The sequence below is a fragment of the Adiantum capillus-veneris genome, chromosome 14, assembly GCF_014529385.1.
Source record: "Adiantum capillus-veneris isolate H3 chromosome 14, ASM1452938v2, whole genome shotgun sequence".
In the NCBI taxonomy this organism is placed as follows: domain Eukaryota; kingdom Viridiplantae; phylum Streptophyta; class Polypodiopsida; order Polypodiales; family Pteridaceae; genus Adiantum; species Adiantum capillus-veneris.
The window spans coordinates 132,913,547-132,940,012 of NC_140944.1; the positions used below are offsets into that span (position 1 = coordinate 132,913,547).

General features: G+C 47.2%; 1 protein-coding gene across 2 annotated transcripts in view; it reads right to left on the minus strand.

Moving 5' to 3' along the window:
* Positions 1–26,466, minus strand: part of LOC147443158 (alpha/beta-Hydrolases superfamily protein) — a 91,282-nt gene that overhangs the window by 50,664 nt on the left and 14,152 nt on the right. For both annotated transcript variants that reach the window (XM_086529069.1, XM_086529068.1), the window contains exons 2-4: positions 18,638–18,667; positions 17,946–18,072; positions 17,725–17,871 (exon numbers count right to left, since the gene is read on the minus strand). In XM_086529069.1, the coding sequence (XP_086385195.1) occupies positions 17,725–17,871; positions 17,946–18,072; positions 18,638–18,667 (304 nt within the window). The remainder of the gene's footprint in view (positions 1–17,724; positions 17,872–17,945; positions 18,073–18,637; positions 18,668–26,466) is intronic.

Consider the following 26,466-nt stretch of genomic DNA (forward strand, 5'->3'; position numbering starts at 1 on the left):
GCAAGGTTCTCGGCACTCGTCCCAACAGAGGAGAGCTGCGAGACCTTCTCCAGGCCCGCCTCCTCGCAGAGGTGGGCAAGATCTTGGATGTCCAGATTCTCGGACGGGGGTACTACCAGATTGAGTTCGAGACTTTCGAGATGGCCTCCAAGGTCATAGCTATGAGTCCATTGGCCATCCGAGCATCACGCGCCCACTTTCGACAGTGGCGACATGGTTTTGACCCGTCTTCGGATGTGCTAGTAGAGGAGGCGGACATCCCCATCTCAGTCTGCTTTCCGGGTTTACGGAGGGAGTACCTTCCACTTCTCTCCAGGATTGGCTCCGCCATCGGAACTGTCCTGGAGACACCTCGTACGGCAGCGTCAGTAGCTGCCAAGGCGGCTGGCATCCCTTCAGTTCGAGTTTTGGTCAGAGATACCCACACGCTCCCGAAGGTCATCCTTCTGCCTCGGGTGAGTGGGGGTTGGTTTAGACAGAGTGTGGAGTCCTCGGGTCTCCCGAACCAGTGCTTCATTTGCAGACAAATGGGCCACCTAGCGAAGGCCTGTCCACGGAGGAGACCACGACCCGCACCCCAGCCTCAGCCCCAACCTGCCAAGGCTGGGCCGCAGCCACAGCCAGCGACACAGAGCACAGATTCAGCGCCACCCTCCGAGCCTGGGGCTCCAGCGGAGGAGGGGTGGCAGCAGGCCCGTGGCCGTCGACGCCAGGGGCCACAGCGACAACCTGGCACTCAGAGTGGCCCCCAGGTGCCTACTCAGCAGCAGTGGGTTCCCACGGGGAACCGCTTTGGTCCTCTTGAGCAGGAGGAGCCCCCTACGCCAGCCACCACCTCCGCTTCACCCTCGCCAGCCGCTCCGCCTTCCGATCTCCCCTCCTCCTCCTCATGCCCTCCCCCGCCCTCTGCTACCGCTCACTCCCCACCTCGCCCCCCCCATGTCTCTGTCGCCCCACCCCGCTTCTCGTCTCCCCCGCCCCCCCCCAGCCCCTTCTGCCCTCCTCCTGCTTCAGTACCACAGTCGGCTCAGGAGACTGGACCCTTGCCGGCGGCCAGGAGATCTCTTGGCAGCGCCTTCGCCACGAGTCGCCTAGCGAGAGAGGGTCAGCCCTTCATGCGGCCCCCACTGCAGATTCAGGCATCTCCTCTTGCAGCTATCCCTCGTGGTTTGACGAGCTTTGACCTCCGACGCCGCTGGGATTTCTTCGATTACGGGTTTACTCGTTTTCTTGGCGATTCCGCAGCAGACCACGAGGCAACCTGCTTCAGAGTCCACGCTTTGTTCCTCGCCGCTAGGGGGACAGAGGCCTTGGACTCAGCAGTTGGTTTCTCCTTCCCCCTCTGTGGCAAGACTGAGACAGAGTGGTCCCTCGACGCAGTGGTGGGATGGTTGCATACACAGGTTCTCGAGTTCTCTCACCACATGGGAGAACTTGGCGTTACAGATTTGTTGCTGCAGACTTTGTGGCCACTGGCCAAGTTTGCGGTGACACCCCCAGATTCAGCAGGATGTAGACACATTGTGGTGTACTTTTTTGCTGATACGCAGTGTTTGCCTTGCTATGTATTCATTCATGAGGACTCCTGGACAGAGGAGGCTGCTTTACGCACGGCTCGCTCTACTTGGGCTTGGACCAGGCACTCACTGCAGTCTCGCCTATCTAGAGGACGCTCGAATGCGGATTACTCCCCATCCAAGCCTGCTTCGAAGATAGCTCGTCTTGCTGCTGTGGCAGCATCTGTTCTCTCTCGCTCCCCATGAGGATCGTCTCGTGGAACGTGCAGGGACTAGGTGGGCCCCAGTTTCAGCGACAGCGGGGCCGATTGCGTAAGGAGCTTCAGCGTTGCCTTGTGGGAGGAGAGATTGATCTCCTTATGCTTCAGGAGCACCATTTGTCTGAGAGCCGCATTCGGCGATGTGGTCAGATTTTGCGTGGACGCTATGATACCTTTTGGTCAGCTGCTTTTGGACCTGGAGGCATCCAGGGTGGGGTATGTATGACTATTGCGGACTCATTACAGCAGGCCATTGTGGGTAGAGGGATTATTGTACCAGGCAGGGCTCAGTGGATTACTATGCAGGTTCAGGGTAGCCTTGTGGGTTTCCTGAACATCTATGCGCCCAATGTGGCGAGTGCTCGTGCAGAGTTTTGGTCACAGATTGTTGAGTCTTTGCCACAGGTTGACCAGTGGTGTGTAGGAGGGGACTTCAACATGTTGGAGGACCCTTCTGACAAGATCGGAGGCAGCCATGCTACTTTACATGGAGTCGAGTTAGCAGCTTGGGAGAGGTTTTGTATGACGTTGAGGGTCTCGGATACATGGCAGCATTCTGGCTTTGTGAGGCCTCCAGAGAGTCTTGCCTTCTCTAGATCGGACCGCAGAGTGGGAGGAGTGAATCTATCGTGCATAGATCGCTTCTACACTAGTGACCACTTCAGTGACTTGGGGGGATAAGTGGGCATCCTGGCAGGGACATCCTTCTCGGACCATGCACCAGTGATCCTCACAGTGGCAGACAGGCAGAGGAGTGGGAGCACGATGCTTCGCATCCCAGAGCGGGTCTTGTTGGACTCAGCACTCAGAGAGAGGGTCGAGGCTCTATGGACAGAGGGCATGGACAGCCAGGCTCCACCTGCAGACAGAGTGGCCTCAGGCCTAGCTCAGCTTAGCCACTTCTTTCTCCAGGAGTCTTTGGCTCGACGGGCTGCAGCGAGAGAGGAGGAGCAGCGTCTCAGACGAGGCATTGCTTCACTACAGAGGATGCAGGAGCAGCATCCAGACAGTCCATGGTTGGAGGAGCAGCTACAGCAGGCTCGACAGGAGCTTGCTTGCACAGAGGAGAGGCGTCGTGAGTTTGCCTTCCACCGACAGGCATCTCAGTGGACTCAGGTGGGTGACAGAGTGACAGGTGCTTTTTTTGAGACAGTGGGACCTCGGCACTCGCATGCCAAGGTCAATCAGTTGAGGAGACCCGATGGGTCAGTTGTTTGTGAGCCAGAGGATATGCGTGCAGTTGCTACTGACTTTTACCGTGAGCTACTGTCGACTGAGCCCGAGTCAGAGAGACAGGATGCATGCAGGGAGCAGGTTTGGGCACAGATGCCTTGTCTTGTGACTGAGGAGATGCGGCAGAGGCTTGAGTTACCTCTTCAGCTTGAGGAACTGCACACGGCTATTAGGGCCCTCCCTCGTGGTAGCTGTCCAGGTGAGGATGGGCTGACTTTCAGCTTCTTCTTGGAGTACTGGGACCTGCTTGGCCCATATCTTTGTAGTGCCTTTCAGTACATTCTGCACACAGGAGTGATGCTGGATAGCATGAGCGAGGGCCTGATTTACCTCATTCCAAAGGAGGGTGGCTCCTTGGATGAGATTCGACAGTGGCGCCCCATCACCATTCTCAACTCAGCCTACAAAATTCTTGCCAAGGCTCTGAGTTTGAGGATTCAGCCACTTTTGGAGAGCCTTATACATGGGACTCAGACAGGTTTTGTCAAGGAACGCAGTATCCTTGACAACATCTTCACTTTTTGGGAGGCTTCTGCCCTTGCACGGCTCCGTGGGGAGGACCTTGTGATTCTTCTTCTCGATTTTGAGAAGGCATACGACAGAGTTGACTGGGACTTTCTAGAGGGCACGCTACGCAGGATGGGCTTCTCAGAGGCTTGGATCAGAGGGGTGTCAGCTTTGTACAGACAGGCCCACAGTCAGGTGCTTTTGGCAGGAGGTAGAGATGAGCGCTTCATGCTCACACGATCGGTCAGACAGGGTTCTCCTCTTGCCCCCTTTCTCTTTCTGTTCTATGCGGAGGCGATGAGCAGATTTTTGGTGTCACAACAGGTTGGTTTGAGGGGCTTAGCACTCCCTATACGAGGAGATGAGCTTCTGGACGCTGAGTTTGCCGACGACTCAGCCTTGTACTTAGAGGGCCAGGAGGCCAATTTACACAGATGTGGGCAGGCTTTGGAGACCTTCTCCTGTGCATCGGGCGCACTGATCAACTGGAGAAAGACAGTGGCTTTCTCAGTTGGTAGTGCTCCTGTGCCCGATTGGATGCCAGGAGAGGGTTTCAGGTGGATTCCTCCAGGGACTGCAGTTCGGTACTTGGGTTGTCAGGTTGGTTTGGATTTGTCCCCCGAGCAGCAGATTGCTCCTCTTCTCCTGTCCATCACGAGAAAGCTGTTACATTGGAGCTCAGCATGACTTTCGCTGGCTGGTAGAGTAGTAGTTGCCAACCAGGTGTTGTTGGCGACTATGTGGTACATCACTTCTTGTTGGATCTTCTCGAGTTCTTGCATCAGCCAGGTAGAGAGGCTGATCAGGAACTTCCTTTGGTCTAGTCGCGACACTCAGATTGCCCGAGCCAAGGTGGCTTGGTCGGTCATCACACTTCCTTGTTCTCAGGGAGGGCTTGGGATCATTGATCCAACACAGCAGAGCAGAGCCCTTCTTGGGAAGTTCGTCGTCAGAGGACTTCTTCCAGGCGAGGAGCCCTGGAAGGAGTTCTTGTTGCAGAGGCTTCGTGCCAGGGTGCCTCAGTCAGGAGGCCCTTGGCAACCTTCGACCAGATGGATCTTTACAGAGTTGCGCCGAGTTGGTTTGAGCAGGAGACTGGAGGACCGATTCGCTGTGAGTTTGCTTCGTTCTTGGGAGCTATTGCGGCGTGGCCTAGAGCAGCGACAGCCGACGTGCACGGAGGAGCGCCTACGGCAGCCCCTCGTCTGGAACCCCATGGTTAGCACTCAGAGAGGCCACTTGGTTGGGAGTAGGCCTCATGTTTCTTGGGGTCCCATGGCAGCAGGTCCAGCGTGCTCTCTAGGTGACTGGCTAGAGTTCACAGGTTTGTCAGAGGAGGTGCAGGTTGTCCAGCTACAGGGCATGAGAGGGGTTCAGAGCATGTGTCAGGACATCTCAGAGTCAGTTCCAGCTGATTGGCTCACGCCTCTCGAGCCAGTAGCACCCCGGTGGATGGGAGCCTTCACACGACTGGAGGTTCTCATTTCAGTCAGGGCTTGCTCAGAGACTGTCCCAGCCCTGTTCTTCGAGCTTCAGGGTGGGGGACGATTAGAGAGAGTTGCAGTAGAGGCCCCGCAGGTAGCAGAGTGTTGTTTCCAGAGGATCCGAGTTGTGGGCATCTGTGGGAGGACTTGCGTCATAGACCCTGACCCAGCAGCTCTTGAGACAGGACACTGGAGGCTATGGGCTTGGGAGTGCTGTCCACTGGCACGAGTACAGTGGGATCCTGGTGAGTGGCTATGGAGGGACCCATTCTCTTCTGCAGACCGCCCAGGAGTCCCTTTCTTTCAGTACACTGTTCGGCTTGGACGTCATATACTTGCAGCACAGAGAGAGGCCCGCCCCGCTGCAGCACGTCATTGGCAGGAGGAGGGTCTCACAGTTGAGTTCTTGGCAGCTTTTTGGTAGAGGCTGTGGGACTCCAGACAGCCGAGGCGCGTCACCTTGTTCCAGTGGTTGGTTGCACACAGAGCCACAGCAATAGGGAGCTGGCTTGTACATAGTGGTCTCTCGGCCGCATGTACAGCCTGTGACCAGTTGGTGGAGAGTCAGCAACACTGTCTTTGGGACTGTCCCTCGGCCCAGCAGTTGTGGCTACGAGTTCTTCGGCTGATGCCTGCCCTCTCCACGGCTCGACAGTACACTTGGGGGGCGGCGGCTTGGTCCACCCTCACGGGCCCGGCACTTCAGTTTGAGCTATCTTCCACCAGCAGGATGATAGTGATACACGGGGGTCGACCTACACTCCAGCCTGCTACAGACCTTACTCCACAGGAGTGGAGCAGTGAGAGAGCGGAGTGTTGGGAGCTCATCAGCGGCCTAGCTCTCTGGTTCATCTGGCGGGCCCGTTGTTTCCGCATCTTTGAGGCTCGCCTTGTACCACCAGCAGAGACTGTTCGTGACTTTTGGCTAGAGCTGATCCATACTCTCAGAGGACAGCTTGAGGAACTAAAGGGCAGCTCCGACCGCATGCGGGAGCGCCGCGAGGCTTTCCTTCGTCTCTGGCGCCCTGGGCCGTTTTACTCCATGGTCCAAGGGGTGCTCAGATGGCACTACTGTCCACCTGTGTGGCTTTTCCCTCCTCCCATCTCTTGATTTAGCCCCATTGTATATATGCTGTTTTTTCATTGGGAGAGTCTCCCCATCATGTTTGTTGTAGCCCTCTCTTGCAGAGGTGGATGTAGCCCTATGGGCAGCTTTCATTAACTAATAGAAGGATCTTTTTCTCGGCACGCTTGTTTATGAGCAATATTTTCAAGTATCATGGCATGCCACAGTCGATTGTTAGCGACCGTGATCCACGCATAACAAGTTTGTTCTGGAGAGGCTTGTTTGAGAATATGGGCACAACGCTCAAATTCTCTTCGTCATTCATCCTCAAACAGATGGGCAGTCAGAAGAGGCAAATTCTATTGTCCTAGATCTGCTGAAGTGCTATGTGTCAGAGCATAAAGGAAAGTGGGAGCAGTATTTGCCATTGGTGGAGTATGCATACAATAATACAATGCATTCATCAACTGGCAAGGCACCTTTTGAGATAGTTGAAGGTGGCAAGAAAGTTCCTCCCATACTGCATACAAAGGACAAGATATTTGAAGCAAATAAGTATGTTCAAGACATGGATGAAATGTACAAGAATGTCACAGTGGCCTTAGAAAAGACTCAGGCAAAGCAAAAGAAAGCAGTTGATCGTCACCGTCGTGAAGTGGTATTTTCACTTGGTGATTGGGTGCTTCTGCGCTTTGAAAAGGCAAGGTTAAAGAAGACAAAGGGCAAGGAAAGACTGTTTCCAAAGCTCAGCATGCGTTACTATGGGCCTTTTCAAGTATGCGACATAATCAATGATGTTGCATATAGGCTAAAATTGCATGAGAGTTAAAGGATTCACAATGCGTTTCATGTGAGTCTTCTCAGACCCTATGTGGGTGATGTGCCACAGGATATGCCAACTGAAGATCAGCCGGAAGTCGAGGAAATTGACGAGATCTTGGTCCCGGAACAGATTTTGGCACACAAAGAAAGAAAAGTGAAAGGCAAGGTTGCTAGGCGTTACTTGGTGAAGTTCAGAAACTATCCATCAATGGATGCTAAGTGGATGGAAGAAGGTGAACTTGCAGAGTCACCAACTGTGTTATCACTTTACCTTGAAGCCTTCGATTGCAACCTACCTTGACCCCTTGAGTTTCAAAGCTACATGGACTGTCAGTGTGACAATGGCTTCTGAAACAAATGATGTACATGGTATTTAAAGTGAGCTCAAATCAAATACATGTTACATGAATGTTAGAGCTATACATATTGTCAATTTTACAATTGCTCTTATGAAAAGTCCAAAAGTTTGGTTACTGCTATAGAAGTGAGTATTTCTTGTCAGTTTGTCAAGCATACAGTAATTGCTTCTATCAAAGGGTACATGTGTAGTGCATTCTTAAACTGTCGGTTTGGGTATGCTCGAAAGTGTTACTAGATCCAACGTGTACTAAAAAGACAGTGGCAAAATGTGAAGCTACCATTTTGTCATTGGAAAGTTAATGACTCAAAGCAATGGCAGAGTGCGAAGCTACCACTATGTCATTGGGACAGGGTTCACACGTAAACAATACATGTGTCAACGAGGTGCTGAATACACCAAGGCTGACAATGAGCATGTATGTGTCGTGCATGTGTCCACAGGTGTGCGCACACCCGAGTGTTGACTATGAGCATGTACGACATAGATGCAAACAAGGACGTTTGAGATTTCAAGAGGGGGTATGTCACCAGCGTGTGACTACTATCTATCCTTTTTGTTGATTTCTTTCTTATTATTTATTTACTTTCACTTTTCGGAAACACCCCTCGGAAAATCTAACTGCCCTGCATTGCATAGCTAGTGTGGAACTGTTCAGAGGGAGTCCAGGCCTAAGGGCAAGAGAGCACTAAGGTTGGACAAAGACTATGGTTAGCCAAAGTGGGGTCATTGACTAGCCAAAGTGGAATCCTTTGCTACATAGGCTACATTTCAGTTCTGGGTGTGGCTGTAGTGTACAAAGAGGGTCGGATGACCTAGAAAGATACAATGGCAGCATCTCCTAAAATTTTGGGAACTGCTATTTTGGGACCTGAAAATATGATCGCGTCATTATCTCCGGAATGACAAGGGGAACATTTTATTGCTCTGCAGTGAAGTCAACTGCAATGAAGTCAACTGGGCAACCGGTCGGGAGATTTTTAGGCGGCAACCCCGAAACGGGAAATGGCCTATAAGTGTGCCAAGTGGCACATTTCTGTGCAGTTTCTTCATGCAAGAGAAGGGAGCGCTGATTTTTAAGCTGGGATGAGCCTCCTTTTGCAAACTGTCACAGGTTAAGAGCTATGGAGTGCTTCCTTTCCCTCTTATGTACAGTGCGGTGCTAGGAGTGATGCCCTGCACGCTACGCACTGCTCTCTCTCTCCCCTATGGCAGTATGTTATGCCCCACTAGTGGGCTTTTCACTTGACCAATGTACAGTTATGTGGGTTCATGCACGATTTCCGAGGCAAGAGCCTCTTGCACAAGTACTGGATTAGCTAGAGACTAATCCCCCGCACGTACAGGTGAATTCGGAGAGGTTTCACGTCAGAAATCTCGTCCGATTCAAAGGGCAAGTAGCCCTACGGGTGCGGGAGCTCGAGGGCTTGCTACGGATGCGACCGGCACGCAAAACGGAGCCCGAAACAGTGAATTACAGCCTGCTGTGTATTTTTGCAGGTTTAGGGTTTTGGCCCTAAACGGACCCTAATACCCCCAGGAGGTTCGGGGACGCAAAGGGACCGCTGTACAGGTGATCTGGCACATTTTCGGGGCTGAAAACAGAGAATTCAGCGTGCTGCAGATTCTCGCCAGGTTTTGTAAAGTGTCCGTATGCGTCGGGAAAGTCATCTAATGCGTGGGAATACTGACTGTGAAGGGTCCTAGTACAGTTATGCTGCCGAAATCGGCCCAGAACAGTTGAAATTCAGGCAAGATTGTGCAGGGCAGCTTGTAGGGAACCACAGCTTCTATTCCCTCTGTTAAAGAATAAAGAAATACCGAAAGGGGCAGCTGATTTAGGGACCAATCTGGTGTCGGTCTTCTCATACAGGTGCAATCTAGCAGCCTGTATCCCTTTCCCCTTTGTTGTGTCTTGAAAGTACAGGTAAAGTGGACGACAAATTAAGTGGGTGAAAGCAAATAAGGTTTAAGTCTGAGGTCTACCGCCCTTTTTGGACTAAACAGGCCGGTTTCATCGGGTATTCAAAGGCGACATTTTTAAGACTGCCTTTCGCACCGAGCGAGGGCAATGGGAGTATATTTTTATGCCTTTTGGATTCGTGGGTACATTCAATCGTCTCATGGTAGGTCGTTTCGGCGATATGGTAGGTGTATGTGTGTTCATCTTTTTAGATGATATTCTCATTTTTTATGCATCGTGGGAGCAACATGAATTAGATGTTGAAAGGGTACTAACTCGTTTGGATGAGTGTCAGTTGTACATTGCAGCGAAGAAGTCGGAATTTTTTCTTACTGAAGTCACTTATCTGGGTTATATCATTTCTGCAGAAGGCGTCAAGCTAGGCCCCACGAAGGTGGAACAGGTTCGTAATTGGGATTTGCCCAAAACTGCATATGATGTGCATTCTTTTCTTGGTTTATGTCAAGCATATAGTTCGCACATAGAGAATTTTGCACGCATTGCTGCACCTATGACTGATGTTTTGAAAGGGGTAAAGACTCGCCGTCAGCGCGTAGACTTTCCCGAGGCAGCCATTGAGGCTTTCGCAGCTCTCAAGGTTGCGGTGACGGAAGCTCTGTGTCTTATCCTTGCTTCTTGGGATGATCCCTTTGAGGCATGGACGGATGCGAGCAATGTCGCCATAGGTGTTGTGCTCCAGCAGCATGGTCGCCCAGTAGCTTTCCTTAGCCGGAAGCTCAATAGTGCGGAAAAGAATTATTGAGTTTATGATAAAGAACTTTTGTTTGTCATTCACTCTCTTAAGCATTGGAAGCATTTTTTGTATGGTAGAGAGTTTACAGTACGCACAGATCATCAAGCCCTCAAGTGGCTCCAGTCTATGCCTAGTGCACATTGGAGTGATCGCCAAGCGCGGTGGTCACAATTTTTTGAGCAATTTGGCGGTTTCATTGAGTGTGTGCCTGGAAAAGCTAACCCTGTTGTTTTGCAGATGCGTTGAGTCGCAAAGGACAGATTTTGGCTCTTGAGTCAAGAACCACATTTTCTATACACGGTGAGTCTTTTGACAGCATGAAGGATCAGTATGCAGATTCGGAGTTTGGTAAGTATTGGTTGCAGGCTCTTGCTTCCCAAGGACCCAGCAACTATCTCATTCGTGATTGATTGTTATTTTTTCGTCAACGTCTATGCGTGTTGCCCTCTCTCAGGCCAACTATATTGCATGATGCACACGATTCTCACGGGTGGGCACGGGGGTATGAACACCACATTGGAAAAGATTGAACGATTTTTTTATTGGCCTAAAATGCGAAAAGATGTGTTTAGTTATGTCACACATTGCACTATATGTCAAAAAGTAAAAGCTCCTCGGGGTAAGCAGCAAGGACTCTTGCTTCCGCTGCCTATTCCCGAGGGACCTTTTCAGGATATCTCTATGGATTTTGTGACTAACTTACCACCAAGTCAGCATTCAAGGAACACTCAATGTTTAACTATTGTTGATGGTTTCAGCAAATTTTGCATGTTGATTCCTTGTAAGGCCACCGTTACTGCACAAGATGTTGCACGATTGTTCATAAAGCATTGGTACCCCCTCTGTGGTTTGCCAAAGTCCATTGTTTCAGATAGGGATGTTAAGTTTACGTCCAAATTTTGGCATGCACTCTTTGAAAATTTTGGCACAAAGTTGAATTTTTCGTCCACAGTCAGATGGTCAAACGGAAATTTATAATCAGTTGGCTTTTGATGTATTAAAATCTTATGTTCATGATCAGCAGTCTCAATGGGAGCTCTATCTCCCATTGGTACACGCTATTCTCAATGATTCCTTCTCTTCTCCTATTGGTCGAACTCCGTATGAGGCAGCTTTTGGCCACCGATTCCAGTCACTGTGGACTCGATCGGTCAGTCAAATGCCTGATGCCAATGCCGAAAGTCAGTCAATTGGATGAGATTTCTGAGAGTGTGAAGCTTCGGCTAAGCAAGGCTCAGGAATCTTATTCTCGACAGGCTAACAAGCATCGTCAGGATGTCTCGATCAAGGAAGGAGATTGGGTGTATCTACGAATCATGAAACAGCGTCTTAAGCAAGTTGGAAAGAAATGTCCTAAGTTATCTTTTCGTATGTATGGTCCATTTCCAGTAATCAAAAAGATTACTGAGGTTTCAATGAAATTGAAGTTGCCTAACTCATGGTCAATGCACAACGTTTTCCATGTTTCTTGGTTGAAAGTGTTTCAGGGAACACCTCCAAAGGACGTTTCGGAAGAAGAAGAACCGGAGACAATCGATGAAGCTGAAGTCATGGAGCGGGAGCAAGTCTTGTTGCATCGGTTTCGCCATGGTTCGAAGAAACAAGTACGACATTATTTTTTGAATTTCAAAGATCGAGGAACCCATGAAGCGGTGTGGATAGACGAAGAGTTCTTCAAGGATTATCCAGAGTTGTTGGAAGACTACAAGGAAGCCATGTAGCTCGGTACCAGTACCTCACTTTAAAAAGGAGGAAATGTCACGTGACACATCCCAACCCTATGTGTCCGTGGACAAGCTACACCATAACAGGGTTTCCGTCAAGTCCAGTCAAGTTAGATTAGAAGTGATCTGGCACTTTTGTGAGTCTATTCGTAGACCGTGCATGCCCAGTCAGAGTAGATGCATATCCTCTAGTTGCATAAGCATAAGTATAAGCATTTCCATCAAATTCCATCAAAGACAGTTTGGGGATTTTTCAAGTGACTTTATCCCATTTTTCCCTATTTTTGACATTTTTCACTTATTTATTAAGTGACTTTTGTTAGGTACTCAGTAGGGCAAATTGGGTAAGTTAATATATAAGCAAACGCAAGTTAACACAAATTGGCAGATGAGCAAAGGCACAGCAGGCTTCCCTAAGCAACAGGTGTCCAACCCTCTCTTAGCAAGACCCTCTCCAACCCCTTCGCGAGGCCACTCCCTTCCACAGTGTTTTCAGCCATCGCCATAAGGATCCCTCCCTTGGCATTTTCCAGAGCCAGCTATCGCCACCCTATGTCCCTTCATGCTTGGCGATTTCACTCTCCACTGGCAGCAGCCCTCAAGATTTACTAACACTAGCCTTGCTGGACATTCAGCAGCAATTTCAGCCATTAAAAACGCCCTTTAACCTGCAGCCCAATCAGCGTTTTTAACATCAGTTCAGCACCTACAAAAACGCAGCAAACCTCAGCATTTTCAGCAGAAAAAAACAGCACCAAAACGCAGATTCAACCCCTTAAATTCAGCGTTTTATTCAGCCTTAGACCCGCAGCAGAAACAGGGAAATTCAGCCTCGAGATCAGCCCCCAAGATTCAACCGATTCTCAGCCCTTAAGCCTTTGTGGACAGCAGATACAAGCAGATCCAGATCAGCCCTAAGTCATCATGATCGTCGTCATCGGCATAGTCCCATTGCATTCGCATTGTACACCTTTGTGCAATCAAAGTAGACCACTCTAGCAGACGAGAGTGGGGCCTTCGGAGGAGGGTTTTACAACCTCTCGGTGTCGTATCTCTTCTCTCTCCTTCTCTCAGTCTCATTCACTTGCACGCACAATATCCACCCACTTTGTTTGTGATCACAGCACTCTACAAGACGGAAGGCTCTCTCCTTCCCTAAGAACTAAAAGGAACCTTGAGCAAATAACGATCACTAATCTTATGAAAATACAACATTCATTCCGCTGCACCTTACATGATTAAAAACAAATTTCCTCTTCCACGGATTGATGAACTGTTTGACCAACTTTTGGGTGCTAAAGTATTTTCAAAGATCAACTTGAAGTCTCGTTATCATCAATCAGAATCAAAGCAAGTGATGAGTATAAAACGGCATTCAGAACAAAACATGGACATTATGAATAATACCTTTCGGATTGACCAATGCTCCTGCATCGTTTATGACCTTAATGAATGAAATTTTTGGTTCATATCTGGATAAATTTGTCATTATCTACTTGGATGACATTCTAGTTTTTAGCAAGGATATTGCAAAACACAAAGAACATCTTCGTTTGGTGTTTTTAGTATTGCGAACTAATGTGCTTCATGTCGACAAGAAAAAGAGCAATTTTTTCAAGGATCAGATCGAGTACCTTGGTCATGTTATATCAGCTGATGGAACAACAGTTGACCCTCAGAAAATCAAATTCATTGTGGAGTGGCCTCTTCCAACAACAATATCTGATGTTCGCTCATTCTTGGGTTTAGCAAATTTCTATCAGACCAAGGTTTACAAATTTTTGGACATTGTTGCTCCTCTCTCAGAGTTGACGAAGTTTGACAAGCTTACCTGGTCTTCAGAAGCAGAGAAATCTTTTAATGATCTCAAGCAGGCTTTGACAACTACTCCAGTCATGGCCATTGCGGATCCTACAAAACCATTTCTTGTGATGACAGATGCTTCAGATCATGCTTCTAGTGACGTATTAATGCAAAATGACAAGGTTATTGCATTCGATAGCAAGAAGCTTACTGCTATACAGATCCGTTATCCAGTATATGACAAAGAGTCTCTAGCCATTGTCCATGCATATCGTACACGGAAACATTACCTTTTGGGAGTTGACTCTGTTGTCAAGACAGATCATCAATCATTGCAGTATATTTTTACACAACCAGTTCTGAATCCTCGACAAGGACGTTGGGTGGAATTTTTGGCAAATTTCCACACGGTCATTGAATATGTGCCAAGACTTCAAAATTCGGTAGCAGATGCACTTAGTCGAATGCCTCAAGCTACGAATATGGTGATATCTACGGTTACATTCGATATTCCCGATTGTTTTAAGGATGAATATTTAATTGATCGAGATTTTGCTCAAGTTTTTCAAGTACTTCGAACAAATACTCCTACACAGACAGAAATGAATTTGTTGCAGCATATACAATAGAAGATGATCTGTTGTATTATGAGGACAGAAATTGCGTACCACATAATTTGTGCTTGCTAAAGATGATTATTCAAGAACATCATAAGTACCTTATGTTGCTCATCCCGGCATGAACAAAACGCACAAACTCTTGACAGCTCTTTATTATTGGCCTCAAATGAAGCAAGACGTGGTAAACTTTGTCAAAGCTTGTCACTCTTGCCAAACTATGAAGGCGTCACGACAATTACCACAAGGATTGTTACAACCTTTACCAATTCCAAATGTACGCTGGGAAAGCATCAACAAGGACTTCATTACAACGTTGCCCAAATCTTCAAAAGGCAATAATCAGATATTGGTGATAGTGGATCGATTTTCCAAAATGGCACATTTTATACCTTACAGAATTATAGTCTCAGCACCAGATATTGCTTCATTATTTGTGCAATATATATTTCGAATCCATGGATTGCCAAAATCAATCATTTCAGATCTAGATCCAAAGTTTACAGGACATTTTTGGACCTCCTTATTCAAATTATTGGGAACAAATCTTTAATTCAGTTCAGCTTATCATCCACAGACTGATGGGCAAACTAAACGAGTGAATTAAATATTGGAGGAAATGTTATGACATTATATACAGACTCGCCTTAATTCTTGGAAAGAATAATTGCCATTGGTGGAGTTTGCTTACAATAACTCCTTTCACTCAACAATTGGCATGACTCCCTTCCAAGCAGCTTTCGGACATACACCATTAATCCCTACAAACTTTGTGATACAACATAAGGTTGCTTTGGCAGATCAGTTGGTAAATGCGATGCAAGATATTTTTATTCAAATCAAGGACAAGTTGGCACATGTTCGACAGACGTATCAAAAGCAAGCAAATAAACATCGTCGCCATACAGAGTTTCAAGAAGGTGACTTGCTGTTACTATATGTTGCTTCGCATCGATATAAGACAGTAAAGTATGTCTTTCCTAAGTTACGGCCCAATATTATGGTCCTTTCAAGATTTTAAAGTAGTATTCTACGGTCAGTTATAGACTTGAACTTCCATCAGCATGGGGAAGATTCGTCCAACATTTCATATTTCTTGGCTTAAGCAATATATTCTAGGAGATTCAATTATTCCAGATGTCTCATCCTATGTTCCAGAAATAGAAGAAGAACACTTGATTCTAGTTCCAGAACTTATTCTTGATGTTCGTCAGAAGGAGACAAGGCGGAAGATTACTACAGAATTCCTAGTCAAGTGGATAGATCTTGATGAGTCACATTCTACATGGCAAACAGATGAAGAGATGCAACAATACCCTCAGCTTCTACAAAAGTTCTTTGATAGACATATGTCTATAATTTAATACACACGGTTTTATTTAAAATGGGACGGAATGTCACGATTGTGACGTATTCTTTATGTTTGTATTACCTTCCTCGCTTGGTTCTCTTGCAAATACAAAGGCGAGATTAGAGAACCTTGTTCTCGAAAGGATGTACCTCTTCGCCCAAGAGTCACACCTATTCGGCATATAGACATGCCTCTTCAGCGAATGGCTACACCTCTAGGCCGAATGGTCATGACTCTACAGCAGAGGGACACGACTATTGGCCGAGAGTCATGTCTTTTGACCTATGGTCATGTCTCTTCATCGTGTCTCCCTTTGAGAAGGTCGGCGGCTCCGGAGATCTTTGATTCTTTAGTGTAGTTCCCAAAAGCATAATTGTTGTTGTCACAAATTGCTGACGTGTCAAGCCACTGAAGACCAAGAGGGTTAGGCACACTAGCCCTACCCTAGCCAACTTGCAAATCCAGCGCGAACCTTAGCAGAGACAGAAGAAGCAAAAGGACTTTCCGATTTACAGATCCTCGCCGAGTGGCCCAATATTAAAGTAGGGTTAGGATTAAAATCCTAACTCCCAACAACTTATGGGACCCCGTTCGATGGCGCCTAAAAATAAAGCAACCACACACACACACAAACAAATTGCGTAGATGCATGTTGATACGGTAGTAGTACGGACGCTCGCAAATTTTGCTGACATGTTGACTATGCACTTGTGCGGACTCCCGCATTTTACATTGATGACGTGGTAGCTGTACGGATTTCTATGAAACATGCTGACAGCTTTGGGCGCCAGGTCCCAACAGTTGTACAGATTTCCGTGAAACGTGCTGCGGCTTTGGGGGCCAACTTTTGGGACCTGATGCTTTTGGATATGATGCTTTTCGTGTAAACTATTTTTGGTAGGCCAAGGGCCTTGAAATATGTGCTAAGGGCTCACTCTCTAGCATGCTTCCGCGTGGAGATGCAGTGTGGTGCTGCCGACTTTGTACTGAGTTGAAGCAATATAAAGAAATTCCGAAAGAGGCGCCATTGTTTGGGGCCAATGCTCTTTGGGGATGAAACTACGCCACTTCGTGTCTCGTGTATCTCTTTCAATTCAATTGTTTTTAAAGCGTCTAAAGTCTATTCAAACTAATCTATCCTCTTGGCACGTGATGCCCTCCCGTTACAGTGGTATCAGAGCTCCAATCGTGTGCTTTTCTAAAAGCATATCGGTCCTCTTAAGAGAATGTCACGTGCACATCTAAGCCTATATACATGTGGACAAGCTACTTCATGACAAGGGTTCAGTTAGCTTAGGAAGTGTTCTGGCACTTTTGTGAGTCTGTTCGCAGACCGTGCATGTCCAAGACACTTAGAGTAGATGCATATCCTCTGGTTGCACACACTATGATCATCAGCATTACCATCATAATCCATCAGGAGCATTTTATAGTGCACAGAATTTTCCCTATTTTGGCCATTTTTCACTTATTATTAATAAGTGACTTTTTTGGAAAACTGGGTAGGGCAATTTGGCGAAGCTACTATATAAAGAAACTAGCGCTAGCACTTTCTCGCAGAAGGTGCACTGCCAAATGGTATCTGCTGCCTCTTCTGCCAAAAAGTGCTAGCGCTAGTTTCTTTATGTAGTAGCTTGGCCAAATTGCCCTACCCAATTTCCCAACAAAGTCACTTATTAATAATAAGGGAAAAATGGCTAAAATAGGGAAAATAGGTTTTGTGCACTGTAAAATGCTCCTGATGGATTCTGATGGTAATGCTCATGATCATACTGTGTGCATTGAAAATCCTTGCGGTAAAGCATTTTCAAACACTTGTCGCCTTCACTTGTGAGGGCTACTGGCTTGGATTAATAGCTTAAGAAAGTCCTATACTGCTCTGATTTCATTGGGAAAGAAGGTGCCGGGGGGGGGGTTAGTAAAAGAGGAGACAATACACAAGACTCAAGAGATGAGCAATATCACTAACTGAACCAAGAGAATGTACATGAGAGGGCTTTGTATTATATAAGCCAATGTGATATGCATGATGACCCCACTAATTGTGTCAGTTAACAATAACCTCATGGATAGGTCAGACTAGCGAAGCTAGTATAGGAGAGGTTCCTAACATTTACAACACAAAACGAGAGCACATGTCTACCATTCCAAGAACTTCTTTGACTCTTTGTATCACATTTGAAAGCTGCTTTTGGGATATAATTTATTTCAACTATGATTCACGACGACCAAAATCAATATCCAATCAAATAAATGAAAACAAACCTTTAATATTACTGTAGTTCTCTATAACATCGTCCACAAGCCTGTCGAAACTCGGAACATAGCAATGCAGGCCAGATGTAAGGCCAAATCCAGGGTAGTCCATCCCAAAAACAACATAACCAGACTTTGCAAGCTTTCTTGCAATCCCTACAATTTTCAGAAAATAGCCAATGTTCAGCTGACATCCTACACAAAAATGATTAAAAATATGGTAAATCTACCTTCAAAGAAAAACGTGCAGGTGTCACCATATCCATGACAAATGAACACCAATGCTTTGAATAGTCCTGACTCGGGCATCCAGCTTCTTGTAAACACCTCTACTCCCCGGGAGTTAAACTTAAAGAACTACAAATACCATCAAATCAGCAAGAGTAACTTGAAGTCCCACATCAATACTTAAAACAATCCTAAAGAATAAGAGTCCTGTTTCTAAAAGGTGCATAACTCACTTTCAGTCAACGCAAAACCTTATTACTAATTATCGTGTCTGCAACATCACACAATACGCACAGGCATGAAGACAACCATTAGCTTACAATATACAAAGTAAAGCATAGTTTTAACATTGTTTTCTCTTGGATCAACCAAACACAAACACGAGTTTGACAGCATGGTGTATTCTGCAACTTAGCAAGCTTTGTTGGTGGCCATGAAGTGGAAAACTAAGACCCCAATCTGTTCTGCATCACAATCACTAAGTTGTATGCTTCCATCAGAAAAACATGGTTGACGCCATGGTCCATACTAAACACATAGGTTAAGTGAGAACATATGCTGACACGCAGGCATCTGGCTATCTCAAGAGACTAATCAGTACAAACAAATAAACCATCTTTGTCTAAAGCAATTGTCTTGCAAATGATTGTCTATTACAACGCAACATTGTATAGCAAGTAGGAAATACACATACCTCTTCCACCTTGACCCCCTCCAGACTTTCCTACAAAATGAGTTCAAAAGAGTCAGCATCCAAGCATGTGGCTTGCTAAGGTGATTTCATTAAATTCTCAATGGTCATGTGATAAAAAAATCATTAAAAGCCCTCCTAAGTTCATTGAATGACTGAATAACACCAACTCTAGCAATAGAACATATTGGTAACGCAAGCTAATGATGAACAGAGTAAAATAAACCATTGTTTAATACAGTAACATTTGAGAGGTAATTGAAGCTTTGCATATATTGTTCAATTCTAGTCGTTTAGTATTGGATGTCTGAAGTGGTTTACAATATCGAACAGTCCTTTAAAAGCCTCAAATTATATAGTTTGTGTCAATCTTGTTTTGTAGTTTTACCATCTATGGAGTGACACTTATGAATACCAAGTCCCATTGCACAGTGTCAAAGGCCTTTTCAATATGAACTTGCATGACCAACACATCCCGTTGCGTGTACTTAGCATACTCCATGCCAATCATAACGTTAGCCAAATTGTCCATGATTTGACGACAAGGAATAAAACCATACTGGGCCTCATGAAGTCCTACAAACAGATAGTTCTTGATGCGGTGGACCAACATTTTAGCCAAAATCTTGTAAACCACCGGCATCAAAGTTATGGGCCGCCAATGAGAGAACTGCTCGCAAAGCGCCTACTTGGGCAACAATGTAAGTAAGCCCTCTTTCCATGATACTGGCAGATCCTGTTTCTCCCATGCCGCATTTAACATGAAAAGCAAGGGCTGTTTAAGAGCATCCCAAAAGGAGAGGAAAAATTCCACAGTAAGTCCATCCCAACCGGGAGATCTCCAACGGCCCAAGGCAAGGAAGGCACCATGCAATATGGAAGCAGAGAAAGGATCCTCAAGGCATTGTGCCTCTTGCGAAGACAGGATCGGACAAACATAAGAAAGCAACAATTGACGCCCTCAACAAGCTGACGATAATGTGAAACCATAATCTCAGCAAGTTTCCGCTTCAAAAAAGTCCAAGCACCCGAGGGAAGCATAACCCGCTTAATTGATTGTGAGACCCTTGAATGATGCAAATGCTTAAAAAATTTCTTCGAAGCACAACCTTTATCCAACGTAGAAGCGACACACGAGTAAAACCACTATAAGCAATAGAAATCCCCCCCCCCCCCTCTCTCTCTCTCTCTCTCTCTCTCTCTCTCTCCTCTCTCTCTCTCTCTCTCTCTCTCTCTCTCTCTCTCTCTCTGATATGAGCATAGAAGCGACGCACGAGTAAAACCACTATGAGCAACAGAAATCCCCCCCCCCCCCTCTCTCTCTCTCTCTCTCAAGATGGAGCTATATACTATGTACCAGAGACCTCTGGGGATGCTCAATTTTCTATCTTTATGAAAGCCAAGGAAGAACTTGACTAGCTAGAAAACTAAGCGAGCGATACGTTAACTTTGTCAAATTAAGAAAGGTGAGAGAGAGGAGAGAGAAGAAAATCTCTAGAGTGTAGAGAAGTGGGGAAGGGGGAGGAGATCTTGCAAAAATAGGTTAAACACCAAACGCGTTTCGCAATTAGCTCTTTAGTGGTGTCAACCATACAAGAGGAGTAAGAGGCTTTAAATAGGTATCCACTTGAGAGAAGAGGGGTTCCCAAGGTAGGTACATGGTTTAAAGAGTAGGAGGCCACTTTAATAGAGGGGGATAAGCTCTTTAAATGGGGTAGGAAAAGGAGGGAAAGAGGGAGGTTTAAAGAGAGTTAATTGGGGGGTTACAAAGAGAAAGGGACTTGGACCAAAAATTTATGGAGTAAGAGGAGGGTAGTATGGGGGGGATTATGACAAAAATTTATGGAGTAAGAGGAGGGTGGTATGGGGGGAACAATGACCAAAAGTATGGAGTAAGAGAAGGGTGGTATGGGGGGAACAATGACCAAAAGTATGGAGTAAGAGGAGGGTGGTATGGTGGGAACTATGCTCAAAAAATGGAGGTAGGGATAAAGAGGGGGGGGGGGGGAGTATAGGATTTAAGGAATAGAGGGGAGGTAAGGAAAAGGGGGAGGCGGATTCCTATCTGAGAGGAGATTGCCCAAATTAGGTGTATTAAGCAAACAAATGACAGGTTTGAAAATAGGGAGGAGTTCGGAGTTTTTTACAAGAAGCTTAGAAAGAGGTTGGTTAATGGAGCGGGCTAGGTTGAGTTTGCGGGTGAAGGGTGAAAAGGGGATTTTGACAATGGAAGGTGGGGCATTCTTGTGGTTATCCTTAAGAAGGAGATTGGGCCTCGATGCATAGGTTACATACAGAAAACACGCTTTCAAAAAAAGGCGCCGGGTATCCTTTGGCCCTCAGCCGATGGAATAAAAGGTGGCGAATGGAAATAAATCCCTCAAGCGAGTTTTCCCTAATGATATACCTCTTGAGCTCTGATACGATAAAGGCAATTTTCTGGTGGGTGGGGTGCCAAGATTGCCTCGGGATGTAGTTGTAAGAGTTAAGAGGTTTTTGGTGGCAGTGCGTGTCTAAAATCCCCTTAGAGGAAAAGGAGGGCCCTTTAAAAAAATGTATGTCCAAGATAAAAGCTTACTGCGAAGAGATGAAGGGGATGATCTTTATATGCTCTTGGAGAGGATGCCCATACTCAAGGAGGTGTTTTTCTAGGATGGTGGGGGGGCCTTCCCACACCCCAAAAGCGTCGTCTATGAACCTCTTAAAGTATAGAAGAGAAGGGGAAGAGAAAAGTTTCCCACCTTCTTCCAAAGAGCAAAGAAAAAGACACGCGTACACTACCACAAAATTAGACCCCATAGCGGTTCCTTTGACCTGATGCCAAAATTTACCTTTAAAAGAGATGTAGTGATGGTTGAGAATGAGAGAGGCAAGGGAAAGAATGAAGTGGATCTTGGGATAGGGAAAGAAGCCAAGGATAGAGTTTTTCAGAGCGTTAAGCCCCTCCTGGATAGGAATGCTAGGGTAAAAGGATTCAACATCAAAGGTAAAGAGAGTGACATGGGGGAAGAAGGGGATAGAGGCTAAGTCTAAGATGAGAGAATGAGAGTCCTTGAGGTGTTGCTTTTTGGCTAAGAGAATGGAGAAGAGTTGCACATGTAGCCACTTCGAGGCATTTTCTAGGATATAATCCTTGTAGGAACAAATGGGGCGGCCTACAAGGACCGGTTTATGAATTTTAGGTAGAAGGAAGAAGGGACAAGGTTTGGGAGGGGCATGAGAAGAGGAGAGGATAAACGCTCTCTCTTTGGAAGGAAGGAGAGGATGAACGCTCTCTCTTTGGAAGGTAGGAGATGAAAGTTCGTAACAATGGCTAAAAGAGTGGATTGCACAAAAGGCAAAGGAGGGGTAGCAATGGGAGAGTAGGTGAGAGGGTCTAAGAGATGGCGTAGTGCCTCTTTAGTGTACCAAGATTGTGAGAGAATGACGGGACCAAGGTTTTTGTCGACCGGTTTAATCAAACTTTTATGATCATTTTTCAAAGAAGAGATGGTGTTCAACAAGAGGGTTTTGGGAAGGAAAGAAGAAAAATGATTAAGGAGGGGTTTCAAACGAGAGAAAGTACAATCAAAGGCAAGCCTCAAGGTGGTGGAGTGAGAGGGAGGGTTCCAAGAGGGGTTAGGGAGAGAAAAGGAAGGAGAGAGAGGGAGCCCTTCTTTGAAAAAAAAATTGAGTTGTAAGCTTCTCTCGAGGTTGGAGTATGCCCCGAAGATAGAAGAAGCAGGAGGAGAAGGGGAGGGGAGAATGTAATTGAGTCCAAGGCCTAAAACTCTACGCTCGGAGGATGAGATAGAGCGATTGGTTAGGTTCTGAAAGGAGAGGTTAGTAATCTTATGCTCTAAGGTAAAAAGTGTTTGCTTACCCAAGGCTAAGATTTTGTAGAGATGGGGGTCGGTAAGGGGGAGCCAATATTTAAACCTTTCTCTATAATTATGACAAGAGAGGGGGAGAAAAGAGAAGTTACATGGAGAAGGGGTCCAAAGATAAGGATAGAGAGGGGTATGGGAGAAGAGCAAGTGGACCCAAGAGGAAGGGTGCTCAAAGCCTATTTCTTCCTCCTCCATCGCAAGTTTTTTGACCCTCTAGATTTACAAGGGAGACTATGCTTTGGGTGGGGATGTGGAGGGTGAGGGAAAGGGATGGAGGAGGAAGAAGGGCTCAAGGGGTAGTTAGGTGTTTTCATAAGGGGAGGGATATAGGTGGGGTTGGGAGAGGGGGGAAAAAGGGGTTTCTTGGAGGAGGAGGGGTGTAGGGGGAAGGGAGGATTCCCGGGGAGGAGGGTTTAGGTTTTTTGAAGGGTTGATGAAAACCCTCTTCATGAGAGGCTCTTGCCAAAGGGAGGGTTTTCTTATTGTGGACTACACAATGGGAGTTTTGAGGGTTAGGAGGCCTCTTTGGCGGAGGTGAGAGAAGATTCTTCATTTGAGCGGCCACCTCATGATGCACCAATTCACCAACCGTTTCTTCCTTGGGAAGAGACTCCGCTTCCTCCAAAATGGTAGTTTGAGCCCTCTTCCTTGCATTATGGGCCGCTGTGTTCATTGAAGAGGCCAAATGGGTTTGGAGGATAGCATTTTGAAGTTGAGCATCAAACTCATGTGGCAAGGAAAGCTTCTAAGCAAGGAGTTGATTGGCCCAAGCCGAGTGTTGGACTCTTGAAAAGGAGATGGAGGCAAGTTTCAAGAAGCCTCTCTTCAACTATGTCACGGTAGGAATCAAAGCTTTTTTGAAGGTTGGTGACAAAAATACCTTGGGCGTGAATGTAGGCTTGGGTGCAATCCAATTGGAATTGGATGTTAAGAGCTTTTATTTTGGCACTCAAAAGCGCTTGTGCTTGAGAGTCCTCTAGGGAGAGGCGGGGAGGCTTCATACAAAGACTAAGGGGGGCTTTTTGGTTGGCGAGAAGATTTTGCAAATGAGTGAGGTGCGAAGAGGCTTTGTGGAGCTTACGGTTAAGGGTTTTGAACTCCTGCTAAAGAAAGGGCAACAATTTTGTCAAATTCCAAGGGTTTGTTGATGGCGGGAAGAATGGGTAGGGTATCAATAGGCGGGTTCAAGGCTAGGGATGGGGCAAAGGCGAAGGAGGAGAAGTTTGCCAAGAGGGAGCCGAAGGTGGTCGAGAAAGTGGGCGGGGGCTTGAGAGAATACCGCTTTGGTTAGACTTGGAGAAGGCACTATTCCGTGATACAAAATCCGCATTAGCGGAGCCAAAGGCTTTGGATGAGGGGAGGGAGAGTTGATCAAGGTCTTCGAGGGGCAGGTTGGCCGTGAGGCCTCGTAGTTCCTCCACGTAAGGGTAGAGAAGACGGGTAAGCCGGGGGCGTGTTGGCCCCAAGCGGACGGGTTGACGAGGGCCGCCGTTGAGGTGAATCTCGGGAGAGAAACGGCCCCATTGGGAGGGCACAAGGATGTGCGGGTGCTCGCGGGGGAAAGAGTCAAAGGAGAGGTTGTAGTGGCGGCGGATTGCAAGAAAAGGGAACTTAGCCCGCTGCCGGCGAATAGAGGACCAACCGAAGGGGTGGTGGGGGTAGCCTCGTTTGCCATCGTATGCTTGGAAGGGTCGTTGGGAGAAGCCGCGGCCCCCGCAATTTCCATTTGCCGAGGGTTGGAAAGTGCCGACCGTCGAAGAAGACATGGGAAGGGAGCCCAAAGTATTAGCCCCACCTAATTCGTGAAAGACAATACCCTGTGTAGCAATAACGCCGGGGTGCTTCAGAGCCAACTCTGTCCACCACTGTTTACAAGTCTCAGGTTTCTTAACTTGGTGGAGTGGTTGTCGTAGCTGTAGGCTTGGTGGAGTTGTTGTCGTAGCTGTGGGCGAGAGGCGGGTACTATTACTGCGGTGACGTCTACTCCTCATGAGAATATGAAGAAGCCGCCTCGCCGAACCTCCGAGACCTCGCAGTAACTACCTGGCCGTGGTGCTTCACAGCCGCTGAGCGTGAAGGCCGTCGTGTCGCTTAAGGCCGTTGGGTATGAAGGCGCCACCCCGTCTCCCGATGACATGCAGCTCCGTGGCTATGTGCTGAGAGTTGAATCAGTCGGCGTCAGTAGGGCCTAGCCGATTCTAGATGTCAAAACCAGGGGGACGTCGCAGAGGTGTGCCGCCTGCCGAATCTTCTTGGAGCGTAAAGGCTGGTTCAAGATGCCAAAACCAGGGGGACGTCGCAGGGGTGTGCAGCCGGCAGAATCTTCTTGGAGCAGAAAGCCGCGGGCTGGGTGTTCTACACAGTGAGGTGTCGCTCGCAGTAGTGACAATAGAGCTATGGAAAGCTAGGTGCAATGGGAGTGAGAACGCATGTGGCAGCCGGCGTCATAGTGGGCTGTTGTAGCTAGCGCGCAAGTGCTCTGTGTGTGCAGCCTGCTTCGTGGGCTGTGTGTGTAGAATGTCATGCAAAGAGGTAGTGGGTGCAGCGAACTAGAATAACCGCCGAGAGTTCGAGGCTCGCAAGGGGAAGAGGAGCAGAGGTCGCGTTGCGCTGGAAAGAGCTGGGGCAAAAGCAGAGGCACAAACGTCTACCAAGTACCGCCGCCCGCTTCGGAAAGAGAGAGACCCATCAAAGTAAATAAAAATTCACTTCGAAGTAAGGGCGAGCTCCCATGCGTACCGGCGCGGTAGTTAGTGAGGGGAATGTGAGCTTCCAAGGGAAGGGAAGAGAAAGGTAATGATGGGGGATTGGCAAACTTAGGCTGCACTGTATATCACAGAATGTCAAACATTCTTGAAAATCTTTATGAAAGCCAAGAAAGAACTTAACTAGCTAGAAAACTAAGCGAGCGATACGTTAACTTTGCCAAATTAAGAAAGGTGAGAGAGAGGAGAGAGAAGAAAATCTCTAGAGTGTAGAGAAGTGGGGGAGGGGAAGGAGATCTTGCAAAAATAAGTTAAACACCAAACGGTTTCGCAATTAGCTCTTCAGTGGTGTCAACCATACAAGAGGAGTAGGAGGGTTTAAATAGGTATCCACTTGAGAGAAGAGGGGTTCCCAAGGTAGGTACATGGTTTAAAGAGTAGGAGGCCACTTTAATAGAGGGGGATTAGCTCTTTAAATGGGGTAGGAAAAGGAGGGAAAGAGGGAGGTTTAAAGAGTGTAAATTGGGGGGGTACAAAGAGAAAGGGACTTGGACCAAAAATTTATGGAGTAAGAGGAGGGTGGTATGGGAGGGACTATGACCAAAATTTATGGAGTAAGAGGAGGGTGGTATGGGGGGAACAATGACCAAAAGTATGGAGTAAGAGGAGGGTGGTATGGTGGGAACTATGCTCAAAAAATGGAGGGTAGGGATAAGGAGGGAGGAGGATGGGGGGGGGGGGGGGGGGGGGGGGGGGGGGGGGGGGGGGGGGGGGGGGGGGGGGGGGGGGTAAAGGGTAGAAAGTTTAAGGAATAGAGGGGAGTAAGGAAAAGGGGGAGGGGGGTTCCAATCTGAGAGAAGATTGCCCAGATTAGGTGCATTAAGCCAACAAATGACCGGTTTGGAAATAGGGGGGAGTTCGGAGTTTTTTACAAGAAGCTTAGAAAGAGGTTGGTTAATGGAGCGGGCTAGGTTGAGTTTGCGGGTGAAGGGTGAAAAGGGGATTTTAACAATGAAAGGCAGGGTACTCTTGTGGTTATCCTTAAGAAGCAGATTGGGCCTCGATGCATAGGTTACATACAGAAAACACACTTTCAAAAAAGGCGTCGGGTATCCTTTGGCCCTCAGCAGATGGAATAAAAGGTTACAAATGAAAATAAAGCCCTCAAGCGAGTTTTCCCTAATGATATACCTCTTGAGCTCTGATAAGATAAAGGCAATTTTCTGGTGGGTGGGGTGCCAAGATTGCCTCGGGATGT